Source organism: Bombyx mori, chromosome 21 (genome assembly GCF_030269925.1).
Source record: "Bombyx mori chromosome 21, ASM3026992v2".
Lineage (NCBI taxonomy): Eukaryota > Metazoa > Arthropoda > Insecta > Lepidoptera > Bombycidae > Bombyx > Bombyx mori.
Window position 1 is genome coordinate 4,240,331 of NC_085127.1, and position 26,818 is coordinate 4,267,148.

The window sequence follows — 26,818 nt, forward strand, 5'->3', positions numbered from 1 at the left end:
ACACCAAAAGTGTTCATTTCAGCTTTTTTAATGTCAGTAATACTAGTACGCGACCGTGGCCATCATTAGCTCTTACTTCGTCCTATTAACTGAACTGTAACAGATAACAGCATCTACTATTCGTTTTTTTTCTCCTTCCTGAAATTTTCCGGTCGGTCCTTAAGTTCCCAAAAGCTTAGCGCTTAAGTGTAGTGATACTGGTAGAGTACTTAATGGTAAACCAGGTAGCCAGCCGGCCGTATGTATGGTCGTCAGTCTAAAAGGCCAATTAAAAAAAATGATGGAGCGAACTGTAATCGAACACAACCGTGCCGGATTAAAAACCACAGACCTACAATTACGTTGTAGTGAGAATGAATTTAATTTATATCAAATAGATTACGTTTAAAAGACAATCGCTATTGCGAGTCCGATGTCAGAAAAAAAACCAACCTTGATTTCTAAACACGAGACAGCAAACGTTTATTATGAGCGGAGTATTTTAAATGACAATCGACAAGGTCAAACGTTCTCTTCGTCCTATAATTTCCCGGTAACTATTTACCACACATCCGGCTTTCAACTAAATCATTTTATAATTCAAAACTCTCTGTATTGTTATCCGTATGCCCGTGGTGCTACCACCATATCTATTTTTACCAAGCTTTATTGTACGAAGCGCCATTGATCGAGGTTTGACAGCTATGGCAGTCGCGTACAATTGAGACTTCAGTATCTCAAAGTAAATACCGCATTCACATTGTGACTTCTATGGCCTCCGGTAATTGGTTAATACCAAATGAACCGTGTAGATCTCTTCACCTCAATAGACAACTATTGTTTTTTCATGCTGCATTCAAAATGTTGCTAAAAACTCAATATTACGAATAGAATTTACTATTACTAATATCATCTATACTAATATATAAATCTACAGTGGTTTTTAAGGATGTTCCGTTATAACTACTGAACCATGCGTCCGATTGTCTTGCAACTTAGTATCCATGTAGAAAATACATGTATTTAATGGATATTGATATGAGTGTTGGACTCCCTAATAATACTGACAATAAATAATAATGTTAATTTTAAATGCCAAGCGAAGCGGGCGAGTACGGCTAGTACTATCTAAAGCTACAGCCATTAGGCGACTAAATAAAAATATTTTTTATAGACGAGCAAATGTGAAAAGAATTCTGAATAATCAGGGCGACCTTTCGACCTTCCAAACCATTCGATACGCTGTACGACCGGATCACCGACGTAATTAAGTACTCGACATATTATTTAGCTGAATAGCAGGATTGTTTTACGCCTGGAACCGACACGAAACACAGTCACGGTGACGCCGCACTGGCCGTTTATCGACAAAGTTGGCCTATACAAGTGCACTCGCCTGGAAAGTTCGAGGCTCTTTTACGTAATGCGGCCCACATAACGCATTTTCGCGCCGATTCATTACGCTCCAGGCGACAGTAAAACTGACCTACTGAGTTACTGATCTTCGTCTCCAACTAGTGATACTCATTTTTACTGTAAAACTTTTGTCTGTATTCGTGTACTGAAAGTGGAAACTCGATTTGGTCGACTCATAAAACTTATGAAATTTTTAGATTTTTCCTTTTTTATTATGTTTCTATAGCTATCTATAAATTTAATGAACCAAATTAAAGCGAAGTAATTTTTTAACATTACTTATAAGCTACCATTAATGCTTTTCAAATCGTTATTGTATATTTTATTAGATTATCGTTTTACATTTTGTAATTACGGGCCGCTATCAGAACTTTACGATTTACTTTGAATTACCATAATTCATTATGAATTTTAATACCAAATACTAAATTCTTTCACTGTGCGCAATCCAAGAAAAATTGGTTCAGTTTATTTGGGCTTCTAGAGAATAATCAAAATCATAATCGAACTTTAAATGACGACGATACATTAGATGTGCCAAAAAAAAAATTAATTTGTACATTACTGTTGAAGATTTAAATTTCTATGACATCTGGCAACAAAATCGACTCCATCTCAAGAGGATAGAGCCCCGTGAGCTCAGCTACTCGTTCGCTGAGTCTAGTATGACCCTTCGAGATCACTATAATAGGGTAAGCAAAAAAAAAATCACCATCACTTCTGAGTATTAGGAATAGAAGGAGCCATATCCTTCCTACCATAAAATTATTTTAAAGCTTCGATTGAAAAAAAATTGTTAATCATATGAAATGATTTTTTTATGATTGAGGGATTGCTGGTGGCCCGGAGACCTTTCCAGTTTCACCAGGACAGGTGGGCGAGCAAGCGTTCAGCCAGGGGCGTGAAATTTGGTAACAGCTACCCGCGTTACTACAAATTTATATGGCAACTTTCAGTTCGATAATTCTGGGAATACTTGAATCCTAGTTAGCAAAAATAAACTAAGTAGATGGCGTGATAAAAAGACCATTCATGTAGGGTATCTTTAATTAAACACATTTATCTAGAGTATAGTATTGATATTAATTAACGTTTCGATCAATTTTATAAAAGCCTAGTACATGTTTTTTTCTCTCTTCAGATTTAGTCACTGATATATTTTATTCTTCTTTCTCTTTTTCGACTTCCTTCAAATAGATTTAAGTCTTTCTATCTAGATGTGGTAGTGGCCTTCTTAGTCGCCATAATGGTTTTATTAATTACATGCACGATAGACATAAGTCCAGTTGTTTCTTTACCTAACTACCGTTTCATTATAATGATATGTTATACTTACCTAGATGACGTTAATATAATTACTAAGTTCATTCGATTGTTACTTTATATAGATTATCCACATTTGCAGACCGACGTACGTACCTAATAATTGAAAGACGTGGTTGTAGATTGAGTGTATTGTATTTTTTTTTTCTTTATTTCATCAGAAAACTTCTCAACACATCGGATTTAAGCGGTTGCACTCCATAATGAATGCCACCGCAGCCTTCAATACATATTATTCAATTGGCTTTTCAATAGCGACTGCTCTGCCCATCAACCAGAATGCATTAGTGCTTCGGGACAGGATTGGGCAGAATCGTGCTACAAAGCAAGACCACAAAAACACCCCCACGGAATAATCGATCGCCTTAAAAATATAATTGCTATTATTTTGTTGTCGGCATTCTTATTTCAGTATTTCAAGTTATCTGTAATACGAAAAGCGTTTCACATATTATATGAAAATAACAACAATCGTGATAAATATTTTTTCCGAAAATATGTATGCGACCTTTAAAAATCAGTGCGAAATAGTTTTCGGATAAAACGTTTAAATAATCGAAAAAGAATCGCAAACTTTAATTATTGTCATGCGCAATACGTCTGTTCCACAAGAACCGAAAAATTTAAACATACAACAAAGTAACTGACTGAATCAGAATAGTACCTATAAATGATTGCGTACAATTATACACGATTTTGGACAATAGCCCGGCATATTATGCGCATACGATATGAGTTCGTGACATCGTAATTAAAAGGTTGGTATAGTCATTTTTTTCTACATCGTGAACAATGAAATATTTTATGAATAGCACAAAGAACGATCTAGTATAAACAATGTTAAGAACAATAGATATTCTTTTAAAATAAATTATTGATACGACGATCTTGTATCGAGATTTTCGTGACATGAGGCTAAAATCGATTTCTTTTTCGCTTCATGGACTCGTGACGGTTTTTGGCGCGTAAAATCAGTGTGGTCGTGGCGCCAAAAAACGCGCAGTTTTTCCAAAAAGACATTATCTATCGCTTGAAAGCAATGGATCAAAAAACAACATTAGTCTATAAATTAAGACTTTCTTTAAAGTATGTTTGCCAATATTATGTTGGAATTTGACAAAAATCACTGACACCTTATATTTACGCTCATTTTATGCATAAAACTTAATACATTACCGTTTTGTTGTTATTGATTTTTTTCATTCAAAAAGGAAAAAAAATTGAATATGCTTATTACTAGTAACATTAAATATAGCAAAAAAGGCAAATAGGTTGACAGGACTAGAAAGTAATGTTTTATTTTTTCCTATTATTCAATGCTTTCTAACTAGGATAGTGTTCCAAAGTTATTCTTATAACACACTTAAAATTTTACTTTATTCACCTTTTTTTTTATCTTTGACATTATTCTTCCGCATAATATAACATGAATAAATTATTGCATAAACTGCTCAGAGCATCTGTGATTCATAATTAAAATTTATGTAATATAAAAATATTCACTTTCGTTATATTCGTAATAATAATATGTGTTTTCAGTTTTCCAGTCATATGTAAGTGGTAGTACAGTAAGTAGATATATAGCACATAACAGTTATTTAAATCAGTCATTGCTATCATTTTCATTACTTATTATTCATTCTAACTTATAGTTGGATGTGGTGAAATAATGATAATTAGGCAAGTTACGATGACCCCTGACAATATTATCAGTTCTGATAGTATATTGACATCTTTAATATTCTAACTGTAATTTAAACTTCAATTCGATAACATATTATTTAGTTTTATTATTAGTATTATTGTATTATTTATGTAATAAACTATATTTGGATTTAAATGTTAATGCTCTTGAAAAATAATTGATCAGATTATTGAAATTATTAATACCTACCCTCTGTAAATTAAAATATTCTGGGAAATAATTTTATACATCATTTTAGGTTTATAAAGAACTAAATACCAAACTGGTAACGGTATAAAAAAATACGATGTCGTAAGACCGGTACAGATTGCTCAGAAGTCACTTCCTTGATACCAAGAGCAAACAACTTTCGCTGGTGAGTGACGGGAGCGCGGGCGCAGCTCGCCAGCACGCGCCTTCACGACACCGCCGAAACATTATCAACACCCGCATGAACTCTTCACTGGTCAATTACATCTACTTTGTAGTTACGCAAGCCTCCGGAATAGTTAGCAATGCATTCATTCAGGCCATCACAATGTAAATAAAAACTCGTCCGTAGGTAAATTTTTTATGTACTAAATATTCCCATAACAATTATGTACATTGTGAGTAACGTACTCCAACGTAAAAAAAAACTTACCGTTTTGTTTATAGCCACTGAATCCCAAACAAAATAAAACTGTCACTCACACGTTTTTACACTAATATTCACCTCTTGACATACGACATTGTTCAAAGAAAATCAGCGGAACTTACGTACGTATTTCACCATTAAAATTCGATACAAAAGCCACTGTATAAAAACAATAGGACACAACAAAAGTTGTTAAAACCGATCGCAAAATAATGATAGTACAAAACGTAAACAGTCTACCTACTTTGACAGAACCAGCCGACAAACTGACGTCTGACACTAGACTCGTGATTGCCATTTGCCAAATGCTAAAATCACTTTCACCTTCAGTGTACAATCAGATCTATTCTTACCTTGACAGAAACATTTATTGAAAGAAAGATATCTTGCCATGAGTAATGGTAAATAAAATTTAACAAGGCCATTGCACTTCTTTTTACGGAATTTGAATTTTTTTCTTTATTTTGATTAAAATGAAAAAAAAAACTTATATTTGCCTACGAGAACCACAGTAATTTAAGAATGTTTTGCGCAAACATATGCATTTTATTTTAAAATAAGACTTCGATAATGCTTTCCTTTGGCGAAAATACATGTTTTTTTTTATCAAACATAATATCGACGCTTGAAAGGCAAAAATAACTAAGCGACAATAACTGCTTTGTACAGAAATGATAGGCAATAACCATATTCGATGCGCAAAAAATATATATTTCTAGGTCTATTAAAATCATTTCAATCCTACAGCTACTAGCTAGATTCTACTACAGCTAGATTCGTTAAAATAAATTTTGTTTTCAGGTATTTCGACTTTAAATTAGTCTACTGTAAAGTTCACGCATTGTCGCTTAGTCACGTTTGCCTTTCAAGTGTCGATATTTATGAACTATTTCGTAGTTTCTAAATTGAAAATTGGATTTTCACACTTTTCTTTTTTTATCTGACAACACTGTCTTATGTCTGTCACTTTTCGTCATCATCAGTGATCTGTCATCCTATTTTGATTGTCTGTTTTTAGTGTAAAAATACTGTAGAGAAATAATTAAAACTTTCCTTTGTGTTGGTGATACATTGAAAACTAAATAATAGTGCCGAAAACTTATTAAGGATGTCTAAATTTGAAGACAATCCGTTTAGTGACCCAACCATAGACAATCCTTTTGCAGTACGTTTAATATTAAGTTCGGTAAATGAAATATTAAAGAAATGAGTTGTTTCGATTGAAATGACTATATTTCTGTTATGTTTCGTAGGACCCGTCGGTTCAGCAAGTTGCACGGAGTACAAACAATGCTACACGTGGTTTAGAAGACTACAATCCTTTCGACGGCCAACAAAATGTTAATCAATCCACGGTAACCGATCTTATTAGTCATAATTATTGATATTTTTGTAGGTGGTAGCTTAGCGGCAAACAAACGGGACTGACCTCTTAGAAGCGCACGTCGGAACTTGTTAATATTAATGAGACAGAAACCTTGAATAAGACAAAATGAAAGACTGAACGTAAAAAAATATTTAATAAAATCTAGTAAGCAAATACGTCTAGAATAATACAAGAATAGAGATGAATATAATATTTACTAATAAGTACTTTAATACTTTTAGTTTGACAAACTTATTAAAATTAAAATCCGCTTGAATTTATTCATTTGTGCTTCATTCCATAGTGGTTTCTAAAAAAACAAGCTGCTTAAAAATCTTTCAATAATTTTTGAACAAAAAGAATATTAAAACCAGCCAAAGAAGAGGGGGGACATGCTCTTTAAAAAAAGATAATAAACATTTCCAATAATAATATAATAGTATTTGTTGTATTCAAAATTCTTATATTTACCTTCAAAAATTTTAATTATATCTATTTGATATATTAGATGTATTTGATGGTATAGTTGGTTGAGAACAAGGACAAAAATAGAATAAAATTTAGGTGCTTGAAATTTCAAGTGAGTGGGATCATGGTATAAAATTAGTATCCTGGATCTCTTTGAAAAATTATAGTTAGAAATACATATATTTTAAAATATGGAAATTTTATTTAACCAAATAAATCTTTGATCATGATTAGTTCTAGATCAGATACAAAAATGTTGCAAATTTCTCACTTGGGAAGAAGTGGTTAACAGAGCCCATCGCCATTGAAAAATTATTTCAGCCACTTAACTATAAAAATCAAAGTCATCATTGTATTCTAAAATTGTTTGTCTCATCTTTTAAACTGGAATGATTTACAGTGATATAATAGAAAAACAAAATATACTATGGTACAAAACATGTCCATATGAGTTCATTAGACTTCCGCCAATTATTCTGTGAAACTATAAACTTTGTAGTTGCCTATTTAAAAGATATATCTCTTCACTGTTAATGTTATCTAGCTTTAAAATTCGGAAAAAACTGTGATATTATCAGAGAGCACTTCAAATGTATGACTATATATTTTATATACCAACTTCAAATATGTGTTGAATGCAATTAGTAATTTAATGTTAGTAGTCTACCTATCTTTGCTAAAACTTCCAAACTATAGCTGGAATGAACAGGAAGAATACTTGAATGGTCGATTACCACTTGGAACAGTCTTTGTTCTCTTGTCTTATATGAGAACGGTCGGTTCGTTCCTTGTCGTCTATTATGTGTCTGTCTTTAAGGAAGTCAAAAAACGTACTGCTTGCCGCCAGTCATGTACGCCCTCGTTCCATTTCTTTTCGAATTCTTGTCAAGTCTCTGTCTTAGTCTGTGTCGATGTCTAGTCTTTGTAGTTCTAATGTCCTGTCAAAGAGGTTGCACGCCACAACAATACTGCAAAATAGCTCAAAGGTTAGCTTACGAGGAAGAGTATAGAGAGGAGTATAATTCTAATTTTTTAACATTGTCATAAGTTAATTTTGTAATTTTTTCATTATCTTCAGCCTCAGCAACAGCAACCAGCACAACCGGCAATCATGCAGGCTGTGTCACCACCAGCCAGCAGCCAGTACACAAGACCCGCACAGCAGGCTTCAGCGCCTCCACCAAATTTCACAACTGCTGATTTTCAGGTATGTCTATACTAATATATAATAAATCTACAGTAGTTTTTACGGATGTTCCATTATAACTACTTAACCATGCATCCATTTGACTTGAAACTTTGTATCTATGTAGAAAATACATGTACTTAATGGATAGGCTAATATTTAAATGATTGTTGGACTCCCTACACCAGTTGCAGGGGCGTTAATGATGAGAATCTTTGTGGGGGTGAGAAATAATAATGTTAATTTTAAATGCCCAGCGAAGCAGTCGGGTACAGCTATATTATATAAACTTAAACAAAGCTCTGATTGGTTAAGGTTGTAGTCATGTTTCCTTAGTTAAAGGATCGGTATGGGATCTTATGAGATCTCTATATGATATTCAACAAAATATTTGATCAAATCAAAATAATTCAAAATAAATTGTATTGACATCAGTATTTTGTCAATTACTGTAAAACTGTGTTCAAATGACTGTATTGATATGACTAAAGTTATATCTAGTTTTGTGATTAACTAAAAAATAACTACAAAAATGCATTAGATAACACCTTATCTTGCAAATACAAAACTATTTCATTGTTAATTTCTGTTTAGTAAGAATGAGTATAAGATAATCAAATTACACTTTACTTATTATATATTAAAATAAAATAAAATATAAATTTACTAATAGTTAGTTTGGATGATTAAATCTGAAACCAAAATTACAAAAAATGATTTTTGATTTTTTTTTTTGCTTAGAGGGTGAACGCGCTCACAGCTAACCTGGTTGTTAAGTGGTTACTGAAGCCCATAGACATCTACAACGTAAATGCGCCACCCACCTTGAGATATAAGTTCTAAGGTCTCAAGTATAGTTAGAACGGCTGCCCCACCCTTCAAACCGAAACGCATTACTTCTACATGGCTGAAATAGGCAGGTTAGTGGTACCTACCCCTGCCGACTCACAAGAGGTCCTAACACCAGTAAGCCACCAAAAAAGCTGACAAAACAAAAAAAAACCGAAAACTTCATTACATGTCCAAGAGAAGCTACTAATCCTTGGCATTGGTTTCATGATATATGTAATGTACTTCCTAAAACTATGGTGGTGCCATACTTTGCTTGATTCTTAATGTTAATGAGCAAAATGAAAGTACATTATTGTTTAAAAATAATAATAATATATTCAATTTTGTCCTAGTAATTGCCTTGAATGAAGTTCAAGTATCCCATTCATATCGGAGATTCTTTGATTGTAACCAATTCATTAATTAAATTAGTCATAGTATTTTTTTTTTATTTTTATCATTAAATTATTAGTCTTACTGGTGACAGTAATGCTTGTTCCGTCCTGATAATTACTATGGCGAAGAACTATTCTGAATCTTAAGCAGAGCTTTGATTTCACTACCATGTATATCTGGTACAAAACTGAACTATACTTAACATCGGTATAAAAAATCTCCCTGTTGTACAGTCATTTTCTAAAATTAGCCTAATTTACATAATGCATATAGACTAAAACATATAACATAATATTTATTTAATAAACTAAGCACTGATAGTCTGGTTGTATTATAGATAGTTGTAGTTTGTAGTGCAACGTAGGACGAAGACAAATGGCAGATGTCCCCGCATTGGTTCTTCAACATAGAGGGGGTATTACAACCGTTTCCGAATCAAAAGTGAATAATAATATAATAAGAAAATAATCATAAAGTGAACGACGCACAGTATTAATTTACAAAACAATCCATAAAACCATTTTAATGAGTTCACAAAATTGTGGACCGTAATGTAAGGCGAAGACTGCTTGCCGACGAAACTGCATTCCATCTAAACCGGTGTTTCTCAACGTGGGGCCTACGCTCCCCAAGGGGGCTATTTGATAATTAAGGGGAGCAATCGCACTAAATTAATATAGAAAATCGGTATTAATCGGTTTCTTCCTTAAACCTATTATTTATGTTTCTTAAGTGAACAAATCAATTTATTTCGCGCGTCACTTTATTTGTATTTCATTGGGTTTTACGCGAAAATAGTAAATTTAAATATCTGAAAATTTTTAACGGTTGCAATACACTCAAAACGCGCATTCCACGCATCTATTGTTTTCTTTGGTTTCTTCAAAGTGTACCTTAAAGAAATGGATTACAATTTGAGTATTGTGATGAATCACAAACGTTCGTAGTCATCGTTTCCGGAAACACTCTATGTAGGACATGCAAAGTTTGCACTGCACAAGCTACATAGTTTTTCATTTGATGTACAATTATATTTAATTTTAATTTGATATGATCTGAGATAGTGGAATTTTAGTAACGTGACGCTCTTGCGTCTCGTCTCTTATTTCAAAAAAAACTTGATGTAGCTCACGGAATTACAAAAACGTTATAATTTTATTGTAATGCTAAATAAGACTTACTGTTTAATAATTTTTATGCAAAATACAAGATGTCGCATTAAAAATGAGACCCTTAAGTCAATACTCGTTGAAATATAAATCGTTCTAGTATAAATATGGCACTGCAACAATAATATCGCTAACTTAAGCACTGTATAGCCCCTACCATCATATGTTAAATGGCTGCCACGAAGCATTGATGCCTTCCGGTTTGAAGGGCAGGTCAGCCGTCATCGCAGTAAAATTAATATTCATTTCCTTCACACAAACAGATGGCCCACCCATAATGGCAAGTGGTCGACCACATTTCACGAAAGCACCCTCAAGTTTTACAACAAGAAATTGAATCTAAGACAAATTATTTAATTACTGATAAAAAAATAGGACATGAACACGATTAAAACTTCTCTTACAGTTTAATCTCGCTTTATTTATGGTCATTAAATTATTTCTGACATTTCGAGCAATTAACAGTTTTCGTCAGCACAGTCGACTAAGATCTTTTAAGTCGATATTTGAATGTTGTGCTGGAAATTTGTAAATTGAACCGTAAATGTGGGTTTTGATTATCTCTACCGGCAACCCGGGGGAAATCTAATAGGACATAGTATGTACCAACATTCTGGGCCGAAAATGAAATCAGTATTTTCATTTAGAAAATTCCACTTCTCGGCTCGAGCCGCCATTATTAAGTCTTCATTGTGTTGAGCATGTCACTAATACGCACTTTTGCTTTTTCTTTCAAACCGCACCAAGGAGTTAAAGGTAAACACCTCAATCCTATAGAATTCACTGAAAGCTTTTATCAGTACTTGTCATTTTTATCTTTGATCGATGGTATCTTCGTATGTTTTTGTAAACAATAAATGCGTATAAAAATAAAACGTAGGTACTATTAAATTAAATTACGGTTTGCAGTATGTACAGTTCATAGAAAAATCATTTTAGTATTTTTTTTTTTAATTTATCATTTAATTCACCACCTAAAATATAGTTCATTAGAAAACACAGTATTTGTTTGTGCATTATTATTAATCAAACATAAGTACGAAAAGTATAAAACTGCAACATTCATTATCTTTAGAATTATTCTAACAAGGTAATCACGAAAATTGGTCGACGCTCGTAAAATGAGCGCGTAGGAATCGTTTCCCGCTTCAAATGACGCGTCCCGTATTTAAGATCTGGAGATGTACATTTAGCACGCCTGTCTGTATTCTTATTATTTCTATAGTGTAGTGTTATTGTTAAAAATGTCTGCTGACGAACTGCAGAGGCGGCAAGAGGAGCTAGAACGGAAGGCCGAGGAGTTGGCGCGGCGGGAAGCGGAACTCCGCGCGGGGTCGGCGGGTCGCCACAATAACTGGCCGCCCCTCCCGGGCTTCTGTCCCATACAGCCGTGCTTCTACCAGGATATCAACGTCGACATACCACTCGAGTTCCAGAGGATCGTCCGTCATCTATACCATTTGTGGATGTGTACGTATTATGCCTAATATAGGTTGGTTTTAGGTAATGTGACCATACGTCCCGATTTGGGCAGGACAGTCCCGCTGTCCCCAGTGAGGCCGACATAGTTCTGCTTTTGCAAACAGAATATACGATAAATTCAATGCAACATAGAGCTAGAAGGGTTTAAATGGGCTAATTTAACAAAAGAGGTACATATTATTACAGAGTACTATTTTGTGTTATTCTATCTTCTGTAAGAAAATAGTTGTAAAGCACTAAATACTTTTTTTATTATATAATTCCGCAGAGGTCCCGCTTTGACAAAAAAATTAATGGTCACGTTAGTTTTAGGTTATAGATGCGCTATGTCCTACAATAATAACCTAATAACGCGATGAAAACATGGAAATGAGATTTTCCGTGACTGTCTTGTAAATATACTTTGTTATCTCAAGCGCCTCAAAAGAAGGTTTCATGTTATCAATTATCACCTGTAAACGAGAACACACTTCTGAAACGCATGACGTAGGTCAAGTATTGTAGATGAGCTATACAATAATAATGTTTATACCATAATTTTAATAATTTTTTTATTGCTTAGATGGGTGGACGAGCTCACAGCCCAACAGCATAACATAAATGCGCCACCCACCCTTAAATATAAGTTCGAAGGCCTCAGTATAGTTACAACGGCTACCCCACCCTTCAAACCGAAACGCATTACTGTTTCACGTCAGAAATGGGCAAGGCGGTGGTATCTACCCGCGCGGACTCACAAGAGGTCCTACCACCAGTAATAAACCTACTTAGCCGTGTAGGCTTATAATTCGCCCTATGCCCAATAATGTTGATATATAAATGTTCTTGTTTGGTTTATTCTGATTTTTTTTCCTACCTATGCTGATAGACTTGAGAGGCTATTTCAGCTTCGCCCTAAGGTGTGTAGATGAGCTCACGGGGCTCAAACCGGAGTGTTGCTAACACTGACCCTAGCAAGAGCAGTGCTTCGCAGAATCTACCACCGGATCGGAAACGCGACCCACTGAGAAGATCCGGCGAGAAACTCAGTGGGCAAATATTCTGAAGTACTCGATTTGTAAACTATGAACTCTTTTATTTGTTTTTGTTTGTCGTACCCTTAACACGGTCGAGTCTTAAGGGAAGTGAATGTAATATTAGTTCGTGCTTGCTTGTAATATGGAAATATTTTTATTAATTAACATATTTCGTTTTCAGTCTACGCGCTCGTCTTAGCTCTGAACATAGTCGGAGGGATGTCCATACTGTTCTCGGGAGGTGGCTTCACGACCTTCGGCCTCTCCATACTGTATTTCGTCCTGTTCACGCCGTTCAGTTTCGTGTGCTGGTACCGGCCGATATACAAGGCGTTCCGGAGCGACTCCTCGTTCAATTTCATGGTCTTCTTCTTCATATTCCTGTTCCAGATCATAATAACTGTGGTACAGTCGATCGGATTCAGCGACGGTGGTTCTTGGTGAGCTATTTTTAATGAATGAATGAATGATTTATTTTATTTCAGACAACAACAAGTCCATATGTGTACATAGTATCATTGAAACATACTTAAAATTAACAAAACCAATCAAATAAAAAAGATGCATTTATTAAAAATAATTATCACTTGAATACATTTCAAATATTCCATTCAACTGATACTTTGAACCAACCATTATTATTATTATTTATTTATATTTATTTAAAATCTTATTAATTACATAATATTTTTTTAAAAAATTATTAAAAATACAATTTTTAAAAAACACTATATAAAAATAGATTGCCGCTGATGGCGGTGTCTACGACACAAGCCACCAGTGGTTAGGACTCCAGAGTGAGAAACCTCCTCACAATGCGTGCAGTATCAATTATTATTATTATTATTATTATTATTTAGTCCGCAAGTTAATATTAATACGCGCATTTATACGAAGCATTCGATTTTATTAATTAACTAGCGACCCGCCCTCGCTTCGCTTCGGAAACATTAAATTTTATTATTGATAGGCGAAGCTCGCCATGTTGCGCGCGGTACGACAATAACTGCGGATGACGCCGCGGGGCGAAACTAGTCTAAAAAAAATAGCCTAAGTTACTCCTTATATCATCAGCTACCTATCAGTGAAAGTCTCGTCAAAATCGGTCCAGCCGTTCCAGAGATTAGCTGGAACAAACAGACAGACAGACAAAAATTGTAAAAAATGCTATTTTGGTGTATGTACCGTATATATTATATTCATATGCATGTAGTAAAAAGAGGTCATTTCAATACGACAAACTGACACTCTAATTTTATTTATATGTATAGATTTTGCATAGCACGCAATGTAATAAAGAAAATCAACTGATTAATGGGGTGAATGACCTCGTGTGATGATTAAAAGAAATGCGTTGTTTGGCGAACACATTTGCTATTTTTTGTCTTTAAGAAATCGTTTACAATAATCTATAGACTGTATAGTTTGATGTGGTCACTCCGAATGTAAAGTATTCTTTTTTACTACATCGTTCGATCTAGTTGAATAGTAAATTATTTATAATAGTATGTAAAATTGGATCAATACACTTGCGATATTCATTTTCAAAGGCGACACGAATATTTGTGACATTCATAATCGATATTATTGTACAATAATCAAATACATTATATAAATATAGATGTAAACATCGGTGAGGTAAAAGTTATTTTGTTGTGTAACAGGAAAAAACTTCGGTTTACCTGTTTATCTATTTATGCTTGCGACAAAAATTTACTGTTGCCATCTTAGAACTTTAAAGTAGAATGAGGATTTTTTTTAATGGTTATATAATTATTGTCATACCACGATTCTATATTAAGGCTTTAAATTTACTTGGAGCTTTGAGCTCTCCATTTTTTATGTTGAATTGTTTTGATCATGACAAAATGTTTTTTTGTTTTTTGCTTGGATGGGTGGACCAGCTCACAGCCCATCTGTTAAGTGGTTACTGGAGCCCATAAACATCTATAACGTAAATGCGCCACCCACCTTGAATGTGTATCCTTGGTAAAAGATTTTTTTCGTTCTAATTAATGTTTTTATGTTCAACAGCGGCCTGATCACAAGTATCAGTCAGTTCAAAACTAACATAGCCGTTGGCATCATCACGCTGATGGTGACCATAGGCTTCATCACCTGCGTTGTCGCTGACGTAATGCTGTTGGCTAAAGTAAGCATTTATTTATTTATATATTACACTTCATGTAAAATTTACATCGGCGGACTTAATGTCTAAAGCATTTAATACCAGTCAACCAAAGGTAGTCCAGAGTAAATAGTAGTAGGCATTTAAATAGGTAACTTCAGTAAATTTAAAAAATTTCTCACCTGCGAAAGAAAGGTGCGTATTTCCTTGATAATCTGCCAATATCTCTGTGGTATTAAAATAAACAGTTGGTTACATTACCAATCTGATGAAATGTTCAAACATTTCTGAATATTGTCTGTTGTGACGTCATAGTTCAGTAAAGTTTTCAGATCATTGTTCAACTTTGAAGGGTAAAGTGTCTACATAATTCTAGTGTAATTGGAGCTATCACCTAGAATAGGTCGGAAAAAATAGATTAAATTGCCTCGTTTTGCGAACCTAGCATAACCCTTCGATGTTACTAGAAAAGTTTAAAAAAAAAAACAATTCTAAAGTAAGCGCCAGTGTTGATCTTGTGGTCTCTTGTAGCTCTGGCAATACTATGTTAGCACAACAATACGCTTCCAGGCTTCATTCGAGTTGAACGTGATCTCATCAAATTGAAACGAAGTTTGACTGTATTCTTTTGTATTTATTTTTATACTAGTTTATACCACGTTTTAAGTCAGTACAAACACGTACCTAACCTTCATTCTCGCAATGAACCAAGGGGAAATGGGGGTGAAGGAAAATCAGCGCTATTCGATTTATTAATTTTGAACAGCATTCGATCCTCCCTTTGCCTTATTTGTTTTTTGTTTTTGTTTATATTTTCTTTTATTTAGTGTGAAAGGCAATAAATGATTTTCTTATTATTATTATTTTCTTTTTTTAATTTTAATTTCTCAAATTGCGCTGTTAGTATTTTAGTGGCATTTATGGACTCGGTCAAGGACTTGGGCTTGGCTAATTAAATGTGTTCTACTATTTCATGATGTAGTTGATCATGATCTATTTGCAGAAACTTTCTTACGATTCTCCACGTGTTTAATATAGCAGCTTTTTGAAGAAGCATGTAACTGTTAGGTTTCAGGTAAAGGAGGTATTACTATTATTATTATGTATATTAATCACTGCCTCACCTGAGAAGACGGCAGGACACACTCCGGCGAGGTGGGCAACAATCGGCCGGAGCGTTAGGCTAAGTTCATATGATCGCGCGGTACCGCGCGTCACCGCGCGGTGGAAGCATTCAGATGACAGAATATGTACGCGCGACAGTCTGGCATCAACATTGATTGAGAATGGACGTGGAAGAGGCAATTTGCTTATTAATTTTATACCGAAAACTGAGACGTCGGAGAAGAAGACAAAGACGATACTGGGTGCATCCTATTTTACGTGAAAGGCTTTCCTCAAGTCTTTTTGTAACTTTATATCCCAAACTGAGACTACACGAAGAAAAATTTTTTAACTACTTTAGAATGTCAGTTGCATCTTTTGATTTTTTATATGATTGCGTTGAAAACTATTTAAAACCCAGAGATGGTGCTATAAGATATTGCATAACCCCAAAAGAAAAATTCATAGTAACATTAAGGTAAGTGGAATCTTTATTAAGGACTTTAAAAATAAAATAATTATAAATGAGACTTTCAGGAAAAAAATTGTTGTTAATTTATTGTCTGATTGAATAAATCCAGTTCTTGAGAATCTTCGTATGACTCGGGCGATGTTACTTGTGTTGAATTTGTGGGAGGTGAAGTGTAAGAGCCAACCGTATAGCCGTATTGTGTTAAGGATTCACGATCAGAGTATCGGGTCGTATCGCTATATTGAGGACTTCTGAATGAAGTTGGATACTTTCTTGGCTGCTGTTGTGAGCTATATGAAGCAGACGGGTAGTTAAAGTCTTCAAATGGTTGTGCTTGTGCAGATTGGTATTGTTCTAACAATTTATACATTTCAATTTTCAACTTTAAACGCCGGTTTTCAGGAACTTTTTTTATTTCTTTAACCAATGAAAGACAAAAAAGCTTATCTTCGTCATCATCTTCTTTCTTTTCTGTTACATTATTATTACGAGCATTTATACTTCTTTCTAAAATATTTGCAAAATGCTCGTCGGCTGGGTGAAGTTTATATTTCTTTCGAGGAACATTTTCTGTTGGAAATTTAACGCTATTCGGATCAATATTTGCAGAAATTTCCTCAACATCAAGGCTATTGTCAGTAGATTTTTTTTGGACAACTTGTTTAAGAAATGATAATCTTTGAAAATGCGCAAATGAAGATGTTGTTGGTACTGAAGAACCGGATTTCAAATTTTTTGTTTTTTTATGTTCTTTTACATAGGCGTAAATTTTTCCATTTTTTCTGCAATATTGATCCTGAAAAAGAAATAATTAATCATTATAATACATTGATTTATGTTACAGGTATTTAGCAAGTGGTTGTTCATTAGCAGAGTTGCAGTATGGTTATAAAATTGGCAAATCTACGTTATCGGCTATAATTAGACAAGTGTGCCAAGTATTATGGAGAAACTTGAAAACTATGGTCATGAGTCCACCAACTAAGGAGATGTGGAAACAAATATCTGCACAATTTGAAAATAAAGCCTATTTTCCAAATTGTATAGGTGCTTTGGATGGCAAACATGTTCGTTTAATTCAACCACCAGAATCAGGATCTATGTATTACAATTACAAACACTTTTTCTCGTTAGTGTTAATGGCTTTGTGCGATGCTAACTATTGTTTCATATGGGTAGACGTTGGAGCTTATGGAAAAGACAGTGACTCGGGTGTTTTCAAGGAAACATCACTATTCAAAAAACTCTTAGATAATTTGCTAAGCATTCCCGAGCCAAGATCTATCACAAACAACGAGAACGATGCATATAAATTGCCATATGTAATTGTAGCTGACGAAGCTTTCGGCATTACAAAAAATCTGATGAGACCCTATGGAGGTAAAATGTTGTCAAAAGAAAAAAGAATATTTAACTATCGTCTTTCTTTAGCACGAAGGTATGTCGAATGTACATTTGGCATAATGTGTAACAAATGGCGAATTTTGCACCGGTCAATAGACGTCAAGATAGATTTTGCCAGTGATATTGTCAAAGCCATTTGTGTTTTACACAACTATGTTAGAACAAGAGATGGTATAAAACAGGACGACATGATTTATCCAGCGCCATAACTTAATATGAATCCAACTAACAGTGGACGAGCAATGCACGAAGCAGATAATGTTAGAACTAAAATAACAAATTACTTTGTAAATGAGGGAAAATTAGATTGGCAAGAAAAAATGGTGTAATACGCTTGTTATTGATACCAATTATTTTATAAATATAATGTGCCAAAAAAATAAAACTAATTTATAAATAAAACTTACCCAAGTTCTTCTTTTTTTCTTCAGAATCATTATTATTGCAAAAAATTAAAACTAATTCTTCCCAAGACCTTCTTTTTATTATTTTATTTGAATAATTCTTAGAGTTATTTAATTTATTATTATTTAACAATGCATTGTGAGGGTTGCACTACAAAATTATGCAAGGAAAAATTTAAGTGCAATAAATGTGCTTCAGAATACTGCTTTGATTGCCTGAATATTGCTCCCGCTTCAAGGAAACAATTAAGCGCTAAGCAAATTGCGTCTTTAAGCTGTCCTTCTTGTCAAAACGTTACGAAACGTAAAACTAACTGCAATACTCCGATCCACAAGCGTCCTGATTTGAATGACACTGTCAATGCTTCTTCCTCTTTTACTTCCTACGACTCGACTGCAGTGGATGCTTCCTCGGACATGGAATCGATCAGCGGACAAGTGACCTTGGAGAGCATAGGGCAGCTTCTCGATATGAAACTAGCGCCTGGCTCTTCGTTCATGACTCATTTGCGATCCTCGCTTAGGAAGGATATCACAGAAATGGTGTCTCAGGAGGTTAATCGTGCTGTTGAGGGCTTGAGAGTGGATTTCTCGCAAACGACGGATTTCATGTCTGCTGAGCAGAAAAGTATCCGATCCAAAATTTGTGATAAGGAAAAAGAAATCGAGTTACTCAGACTACAACTTAATAAAACCGGGGAATCTTTACACAGGCTTCAGAATCGAGTTTCTATGGTGGAGAAAATTTCTCGAGACCTCAATATTGAGATTCACGAAGTTCCGGAGAATAATCATGAGAACCTTAATCACTTATTTAAAAAACTTTGTGAGTGTTTGAGTGTCAACATATCTGATGCAGATATCAAATCTTGTCGTCGAGTTGCTAAAATGAATCCTGACTCGAGAAGGCCAAGAAATATACTAATCTCACTGTCATCCCAGCGTCTTCGTGATGAGGTTCTATCTGCGTTTACTAGGTATAACAAGTCTAATTCAAAAGATAAGCTTGGAACCGCTCACGTCGGCTTAACATGCGCGGTTTCAAGGATTTATGTATCTGAGCATCTCTCTCCTGAGGCTAAGGAACTTAATAGCATGGCTAGAAAACTGAGCAAAGAGAAAAATTATAAATTTGTTTGGGTTCGTTTTGGTCAAATTTATATTCGAAAGGACGAGAAATGTCCCGCAGTTCATATTAAAAATATTGAAATTATTAATAAACTGAGAAACGAGTAATTGCAAATAATTGTGCTATTGTATTTAATTATTATTATTTTTTCTTTCTTTAAAAACTTCTATTATATTGATTATTAAGTATTTAGTTAAGTAGTTATATCTTTATTAATAATTAATTAGTGTATAGCTTTAATATTAACATAATTTTAATTATGCTTTCAATATATTACCAGAATGTAAATAGGATGCGCAGTAAGCTTGTAGACTTTCGTTTGAATCTACTTACCAATAATTACGATGTAGTATGCCTGACGGAAACGAATCTTATTAAGTCAGTGTTTGACGGAGAAGTGTTCGACTTGCGTTATGCTGTCTTTAGGAGAGATCGTGTGGATTCCTCCTCTCATAAAATTGAGGGAGGTGGTGTTTTAATAGCAGTCCAGAAAAAATTTGAGGTTATTCGTCAGGCATCTTGGGATAGTAATATGGAGGATGTCTGGGTAACTCTGTTTATGAAAGGATCTTCGTCGCATCTTAACATATGCGTGTGTTATTTGCCTCCAGATTTAAATTATGATAAGCTGAATGAATTTTATTCTAATTGTCAGAAAATAATCTTGAACGATCATCCTGATGACGACTATTTGTTATTGGGAGATTTTAACCAACCAGATTACATCTCAGCCATGCGTATTGCTTCTCCCTCAAAACTTAATATTTGTGCTGGAGATCAGCCTTGTACCAGTGGGAAACTCTGCTTACTGGAAGAGTTTATGAATTCTTGTAACTTAATACAGTTTAATTACATACAAAATAATATCGACCGCATTTTAGACTTAGTGCTCTCAAATCTTATTAATGTTAAAGTTGGTGATGTAGAATCAATGAGTAGGTTGGATAAGTATCATCCAGCGATCATAATAAGCTTATCAGCCCAGCCAGTCTCAAGAAGTTTGGCAAAATGCAATAATAAACAATTAAATTTTAACAAATGTGATTACAATAAAATAAAAAATGACCTACGTTTCGTGGATTGGAGCATGCTTTTATCATCGTCATCGGATATTAATAAAAATACACAAATATTTTATGATATGTTATTCGAAATAATTGCTCGCCATACACCTTTGACCTCGTATAAATATAATACTTACCCTGTTTGGTTTAGTAAACCTCTAATTAATTGTATAATAGAAAAAAATAAGTATCATAAAATGTACAAAAAATTTGGAAATCCACGTGATTATGATGTGTTTTCAATGTTACGTCATCGTTGCAAAGTGTTGACCAAAGAGTGCTATAAAAGATACATTGCAAGTACAGAAGAATCTTTACAGAAGGACACTAATGCATTTTGGAGATTTATTAACAACAGGAAAGGTCACGTTTCTATACCAAACGTGGTTACTTATGCTGGCGACTCCGCTTCTAACGGTCAGTCAATAAGTGAACTGTTTTCACGGTATTTCGGCTCTGTTTTTGTTAATGATCACAATCAAGATGATTTTCTCAATCATAGCTGCACGGAAATCGATAACCATATTTCTTCCATACTAACGCAAGTTTCAATAAGTGAGAGTGACATACAACGGAAAATTAAACAGTTAGATGGAAAGAAGGGTCCGGGCCCCGATAAACTTCCTCCTTCTTTTATTAAGACATGTGGAAAGGAACTTTCTGTTCCGCTTAACATTATTTTTAATAGTTCTCTTAGATCTGGTACTTTTCCAAGTTATTGGAAAACTGCGCACATTATTCCTATACACAAAAGTGGTGATAAATCTTGCTGTGAAAATTATAGACCCATTAGTATATTGTCGTGTTTTGCTAAACTGTTTGAGTCGTTAGTATATGTTTATCTTTACAACCATATGAAACCATTGATCTCTAGCCGGCAGCATGGTTTTGTTAAGAACCGATCTACGATTTCCAATCTCCTTGAGTATAAGCATTACCTGTGTCAAGCTTTTGCCACTAGAGGACAGGTTGATTCTATCTATACGGATTTCTCTAAGGCTTTTGATAAAGTTTGTCATCGATTACTTTGTCGCAAGTTGTTTTCATACGGTGTTCATGGAAATTTGTATCGATGGATTTGTTCGTATCTGGAAAATCGAAGTCAACTGGTGGCATTGAAGGGTTTTGTTTCTGCTCCGGTGCAGGTTGGTTCTGGTGTTCCCCAGGGATCCCACTTAGGACCCCTCCTTTTTATAATTTTTATTAATTATTTGATTGAGAAATTATCTTGCAGTTGTCTTTTGTATGCCGACGATCTAAAGGTCTATAATGTTATCTCCCAGACATCCGATTGTCTCGCCTTACAAAAAGATTTGGACATTGTATCGGAATGGTGCAAGGTCAATCACATGCATTTGAACATAAATAAATGTTCCATAATTACGTTCACTAATAAAAAACATAAAATTATTCATACATACACAATTGAGGGCGAGACACTAAAAAGACTATTCATAGTTAAAGATTTGGGTATCATCTTCGATGAAAAACTTTCATTTAGGGAACACTATGAACAGATTACATCTAGGGCAAATAAGTTGTTGGGGTTTGTATTGAGATCATCAAAAGATTTTAAGAATCCTCGGAGTGTTTTGTATCTGTACATGAGTTTAGTGAGAAGTGTATTGGAATACGGCAGTCCAATATGGTCCCCTAATTACAGAGTGCACATTAACACTATTGAGCGTGTGCAAATGAAGTGTTTAAGATTATTAAGTTATCGTATACAACCAGGCCGCTCTGAACTTAAATACGAGCAAAGACTATTAAACTATAACATGCAGTCACTAGAAGATCGACGTACATGCACTGATCTGATATACTTATATAAGATAATTCACTCTCTGTTGGATTCGCCTGAACTATTATCTCAGATTTCACTAAACATTAAATTTAGTGCTCGGAGGGTCAACCAAAACAATTTGTTTGCATTGCTAATTTACAAAAACAATATATCTTACTATAATCCCATTACCCGAATGTGTCGTACCTATAACGAACTGGCAAGGTCGTCACCTGAGTTAGATATTTTTACTTGTAGGTTAGTTACGTTTAGAAAAATGTTAAAGGGCATCCTCCACTTTATTAATAGGTAGGTTAATGTAATTGTTAAATGTATTATATTGTGAATTTTTTTTTTCCTTACATTATTCGTTAGATTAGTTTTTGTTATTGTGTTGTTTTGTCATAATTGTAAGGAACATTGTTATATAAATTCAGCACTATATGTCTTGTTTTGTCGTGCGCACATGTCTTATGTTGCAAGCCAGATTTTGTTTCTTTTTATTTGTGTTTTTTGTGTATCTTTAGCTTGTGATGTGTGTTGTGAGCCTAATAAAATAAATAAATAAAATAAAATAAAGTTAAGATTCCAAATGGCATCTCTTTTTTCGATTTCGTCGATAAGCAAATCGATAGACACGATATCATCTTCGCTACTCATTTTTTTTTTATCTATGCGTCTGTCCGTCTCAAGCCGCGCGGATCAACTGAACATGTCGATACAGTTTTGTAGACCTTGTACCGCGCCTGGCGCGCGGGTCGAAGCGCACCGCGCGGTTATGTGAACGATAAACACAGTTTATATTGATCTTGTACCGCGCGGTCATATGAACCTGGCCTTAGGGACTATTGGGCGAGAAACCGGCGAACTATACGGGCATTGTCCAGCAAGACTGCTTTTTGCATTTGGGCCACCACCGACTTTTTGTTGAGACTTGTTATTATTATTCAGAAGCAGACCGAAGATTTGTTTTGGTTTTCTGGTTATTTAAAAACGATTGACGAAGAATGTTCGTTTCGGGCAGGTGCACCGCATCTACAGGTCGACGGGCGCGTCGCTGGCCAAGGCGCAGGCCGAGTTCACGACCGAAATCCTGCGCAACCAGCACGTGCAGACCGCCGCCTCCGACGCCGCCGCTGCCGCCGTCAACGCGCAGCTCGCCGGCGCCAACCGGTACTAAACGGTAACTCGCCCTCTACCTACATCACCACTCGCTCGGCTATGCGGGCTTAAAGTAATCCCCACCCTCAGCAGAAATGTAGTAATCAAATTATAACGGATAGTTATTTTCAATGCCCTGAAACCTGTTCATTTGTTTCTATTCTTGAGGCTAAAATGTTAGAGGCAGTGCCGGATTAAGCAAGCGCGGGGCCCGTAGCAAATTATTTCAAAGAGCCCTTGATCTATTACGGGTTCTTAAGTATAAAGTGGTAAAAAAACAAATCAATAGTCTATACGTTTATTTGCCATCTTATAGGTTACAATTTTGTGGGTATTTAGTAAATTACTATAGGCGCTGTTAGGCTCTGACAAGTACAAAAAGCCAGAGTTGAGCTTTTCTGGCTATATAGAATATTTTTTATAAGAAACTAACAATTGAAAACTGATGATACTACACAAATTATTATTTTCAATACACTTTTCAATAATGCAAAGTATATAATTTTTTTAGGAATAACTAATGTTATATTATATCAATGGTGTACTTTAAATAATGTTTATGTTTTATGTTTATTTATTTGCTTCCTTTATTATTTTTTAAACTTCTACAAAGTAACTTTTCTACATTTCATGTGGGCAAATTGAGAAATGATACGATTCGTATCAATTTCTCTGAGCAAATCATATTCTATATTCATCAAAGCGAGATAATTCAATAACAGAACTTTATTTTAATTGATTGTTTGTTACGATACTCGATGGCAATGTTAGGGAATCCCCGGTTAATTTTTCAATGTTACCAACTTCGTTCGCGAATCATTTGCATTGGTCGGGTGTCCATTGTAGCGATAAGGGGTAGGATACCTATTATTATATTTAAAAAAAAACATGCGTGAGATTCTTGCGTCTAGAATTTAAACTTCTTTGGTTCTGGAAATAGTTTATTTTATGCATTGCTCCTGATGCATTTGATAATGATCTTACTATATAAAGATTACGAAATGGTTATGAAAAATTCAATTGGAGGAAATCTCTAATAAAATATTTTTTTTTTAGTCATAGCTTCTATATCTCAATATACACTATATATAAATAGATAATAAGTTTTTGGTATATGGTTACTAAATTATACTAATATTAATGTAGACTGTTAATCTTACAAATAAATATATAATTTTAACAACTTAAATCGAGCCATCTCAATTCTGCTACACATCCACACTGTGTCGGGTAAGAGTGCTTGCATACGTCAGACTTTTGTAGAGCTGATTATCAGGCTGATTGAAATTCTACACGTTTATACAAACAACTTTTTCTTAATAAGTCACTCAAAAAATTAAGCTCGGGCAGAGATGAGTGGGTTTAAATATGCGGGGCCCCCGTTCGCGCGGGGCCCGTAGCAGTTGCTACTCTTGCTACATGGTTAATCCGGCACTGGTTAGAGGTAGGTAGTAATTAAAGAAGTTTTAGGTCTTGCGAGGTTAACGACCTTTTGTGACACGTGGGCTATGTCCGCCAGCTGTTTTGTTTTAGCTTATGCATTCACCATATATGAACTTGCTATTACTTTAAGTACTAAGCTATTATTTCTTTTTTATTGCTTAGTTGGGTGGACGAGCTCACGGCCCACCTAGTGTTGAGCAGTTACCGAAGCCCATAGACATCTACAACGTAAATGCGCCACCCACCTTGAGATATAAGTTCTAAGATCTCAGTATAGTTACAACGGCTGCCCTACCCTTCAGACCGAAACGCATTACTGCTTCACGGCAGAAATAGGCAGGATGGTGGTACCTACCCGTGCGGACTCACAAGAGGTCCTACCACCATACATACAAACCATATTTGTTTCCCAGGTAAAAAAGAATGGAAAATTCAAAATCGAAGAACAATTCGTGTGAACGAAGTCTTTAATAATTGACTATAATTATGACAACCTTCTTTCAATAAGGATGGACAGCTCGAACACTTAATTTATGAAACATAATAACACTTTAAAACACGTTAAAATACTTGAACGGCAACATTGTTATTACTTGGCTGTGCGATCCCTATTGTAAAACTAATACAAACATAATTTTATTGTTATTTGTAATTTGTTTTATTCTTGACGAAATGTTAACATTACTCCAGCAATTATAGATAAGATTTTATTAAATACTATATATATATACTGAAAATAATTATGAACGGCTGCAGTAAGTTAGTAAGATATTGTGCAACCTATGTACTTAGAAATATTTCATTTGGCGCATTTTTTTTATATTTTAATGTCATATTTTAAAGCGCATTTATTCAACGTTCGATTATTATTAGACTATTACCGGACGAGACGAGAGCTTACAAAATATGCTTTAAGAAAATAATATCCAATAAACACCCAAGGCTTTTAATACTTTTATATTTATTGTATCGATTACATGTACCAATTGAATTTTAGCAGGCTCAATATTTGCATATCTATATTTTTGTGTCCCTATACTGTTTAATGCTAAATTATAATTTGTGATGTGGAGTTCGAAACCTTTAGCGATTTTTAAAACTAAACTTTTAGATGTGTCTAACATTCCAAAGTGTACATAAATTATTAACGTCTCTAATTTAGTAGTAACTTGTATTCTCGATGTTCATTTAAATATATATATATATATATATATAGTTAATTACCGTTAATCTGAATGATCCTTCTTGCCCTTCACTGAGACTTAGATGCACAACACTATAATGTATATGTATAGAATTAGGATATGAGCATATTCTTAAAACTAGTCAACCGACTAAACAGCTTTCTGAGCCAATATTAATCTGCTTTTAAATTGTTTCATCGTCGCGACGTACAATTAGTGCGTCATCTTAATTAAGATTCATTACGTAATCTGGGCCTAGTTTAATGTAAATTATTTAACAGACCGTCCTTACCCAGAATAAATGGTAAGCGAAGGAATGTAGTTTTATCAGAATGTTTAAACTGTTTTGTAACAATTAAGTAATGTTATGAACTTATGATTAATAATAAATATAGTTTCAGAATATCTGTTTTACTTTGAAACCTTTATTGATATTAACATGAAAGAAATGTAGAAACTTATAAGAACTTTTTCATTACTAGCATTCTTTAGTTAGGTCAGTTTCATTTAATTTGAATGAAGGTCTCTAGTACTAGCAAATTGTTACGGCGTCTTTCCATCTTCTTTAGCAGTGCTCGTTTATTTAAAA

General features: G+C 34.4%; 3 protein-coding genes across 4 annotated transcripts in view; 2 read left to right on the top strand and 1 right to left on the bottom strand.

Moving 5' to 3' along the window:
* Positions 1-5,321, bottom strand: part of LOC101741158 (furin-like protease 2) — a 310,342-nt gene extending 305,021 nt beyond the window's left edge. Inside the window, exon 1 of one of the 2 annotated variants that reach the window (XM_004926690.5) lies at positions 5,046-5,321. The gene's annotated coding sequence lies outside the window, so the exon portion shown is untranslated. The remainder of the gene's footprint in view (positions 1-5,045) is intronic. The other variant, XM_021348356.3, reaches the window with a different exon arrangement.
* A 645-nt stretch (positions 5,322-5,966) lies between these two features.
* LOC101740922 (secretory carrier-associated membrane protein 5) lies at positions 5,967-26,632 on the top strand. Its single transcript, XM_004926689.4, has 8 exons — positions 5,967-6,204; positions 6,293-6,394; positions 7,952-8,080; positions 11,721-11,925; positions 13,135-13,393; positions 14,988-15,105; positions 23,466-23,624; positions 25,459-26,632. Exons 1-7 carry the CDS (start codon positions 6,148-6,150, stop codon positions 23,619-23,621), a joined length of 1,026 nt encoding a protein of 341 aa, XP_004926746.1. The 5' UTR covers positions 5,967-6,147; the 3' UTR covers positions 23,622-23,624; positions 25,459-26,632.
* LOC105841711 (uncharacterized) lies at positions 16,150-19,108 on the top strand. The gene is made up of 2 exons (XM_012690854.4): positions 16,150-16,663; positions 17,502-19,108. Exons 1-2 carry the CDS (start codon positions 16,368-16,370, stop codon positions 18,268-18,270), a joined length of 1,065 nt encoding a protein of 354 aa, XP_012546308.1. The 5' UTR covers positions 16,150-16,367; the 3' UTR covers positions 18,271-19,108.
* Positions 26,633-26,818: the final 186 nt, after the last annotated feature.

What these genes read in the sequence shown, in the direction of transcription:
- LOC101740922 (XM_004926689.4), top strand. Translation starts at nt 6,148, where the DNA reads ATGTCTAAATTTGAAGACAATCCGTTTAGTGACCCAACCATAGACAAT. An exon ending in CCATAGACAATCCTTTTGCA is followed by an intron (nt 6,205 to 6,292) that starts GTACGTTTAATA and finishes TATGTTTCGTAG; the next exon opens with GACCCGTCGGTTCAGCAAGT. An exon ending in TTCAGCGACGGTGGTTCTTG is followed by an intron (nt 13,394 to 14,987) that starts GTGAGCTATTTT and finishes TATGTTCAACAG; the next exon opens with CGGCCTGATCACAAGTATCA.
- LOC105841711 (XM_012690854.4), top strand. Translation starts at nt 16,368, where the DNA reads ATGGACGTGGAAGAGGCAATTTGCTTATTAATTTTATACCGAAAACTG. An exon ending in AAATTCATAGTAACATTAAG is followed by an intron (nt 16,664 to 17,501) that starts GTAAGTGGAATC and finishes TTTATGTTACAG; the next exon opens with GTATTTAGCAAGTGGTTGTT.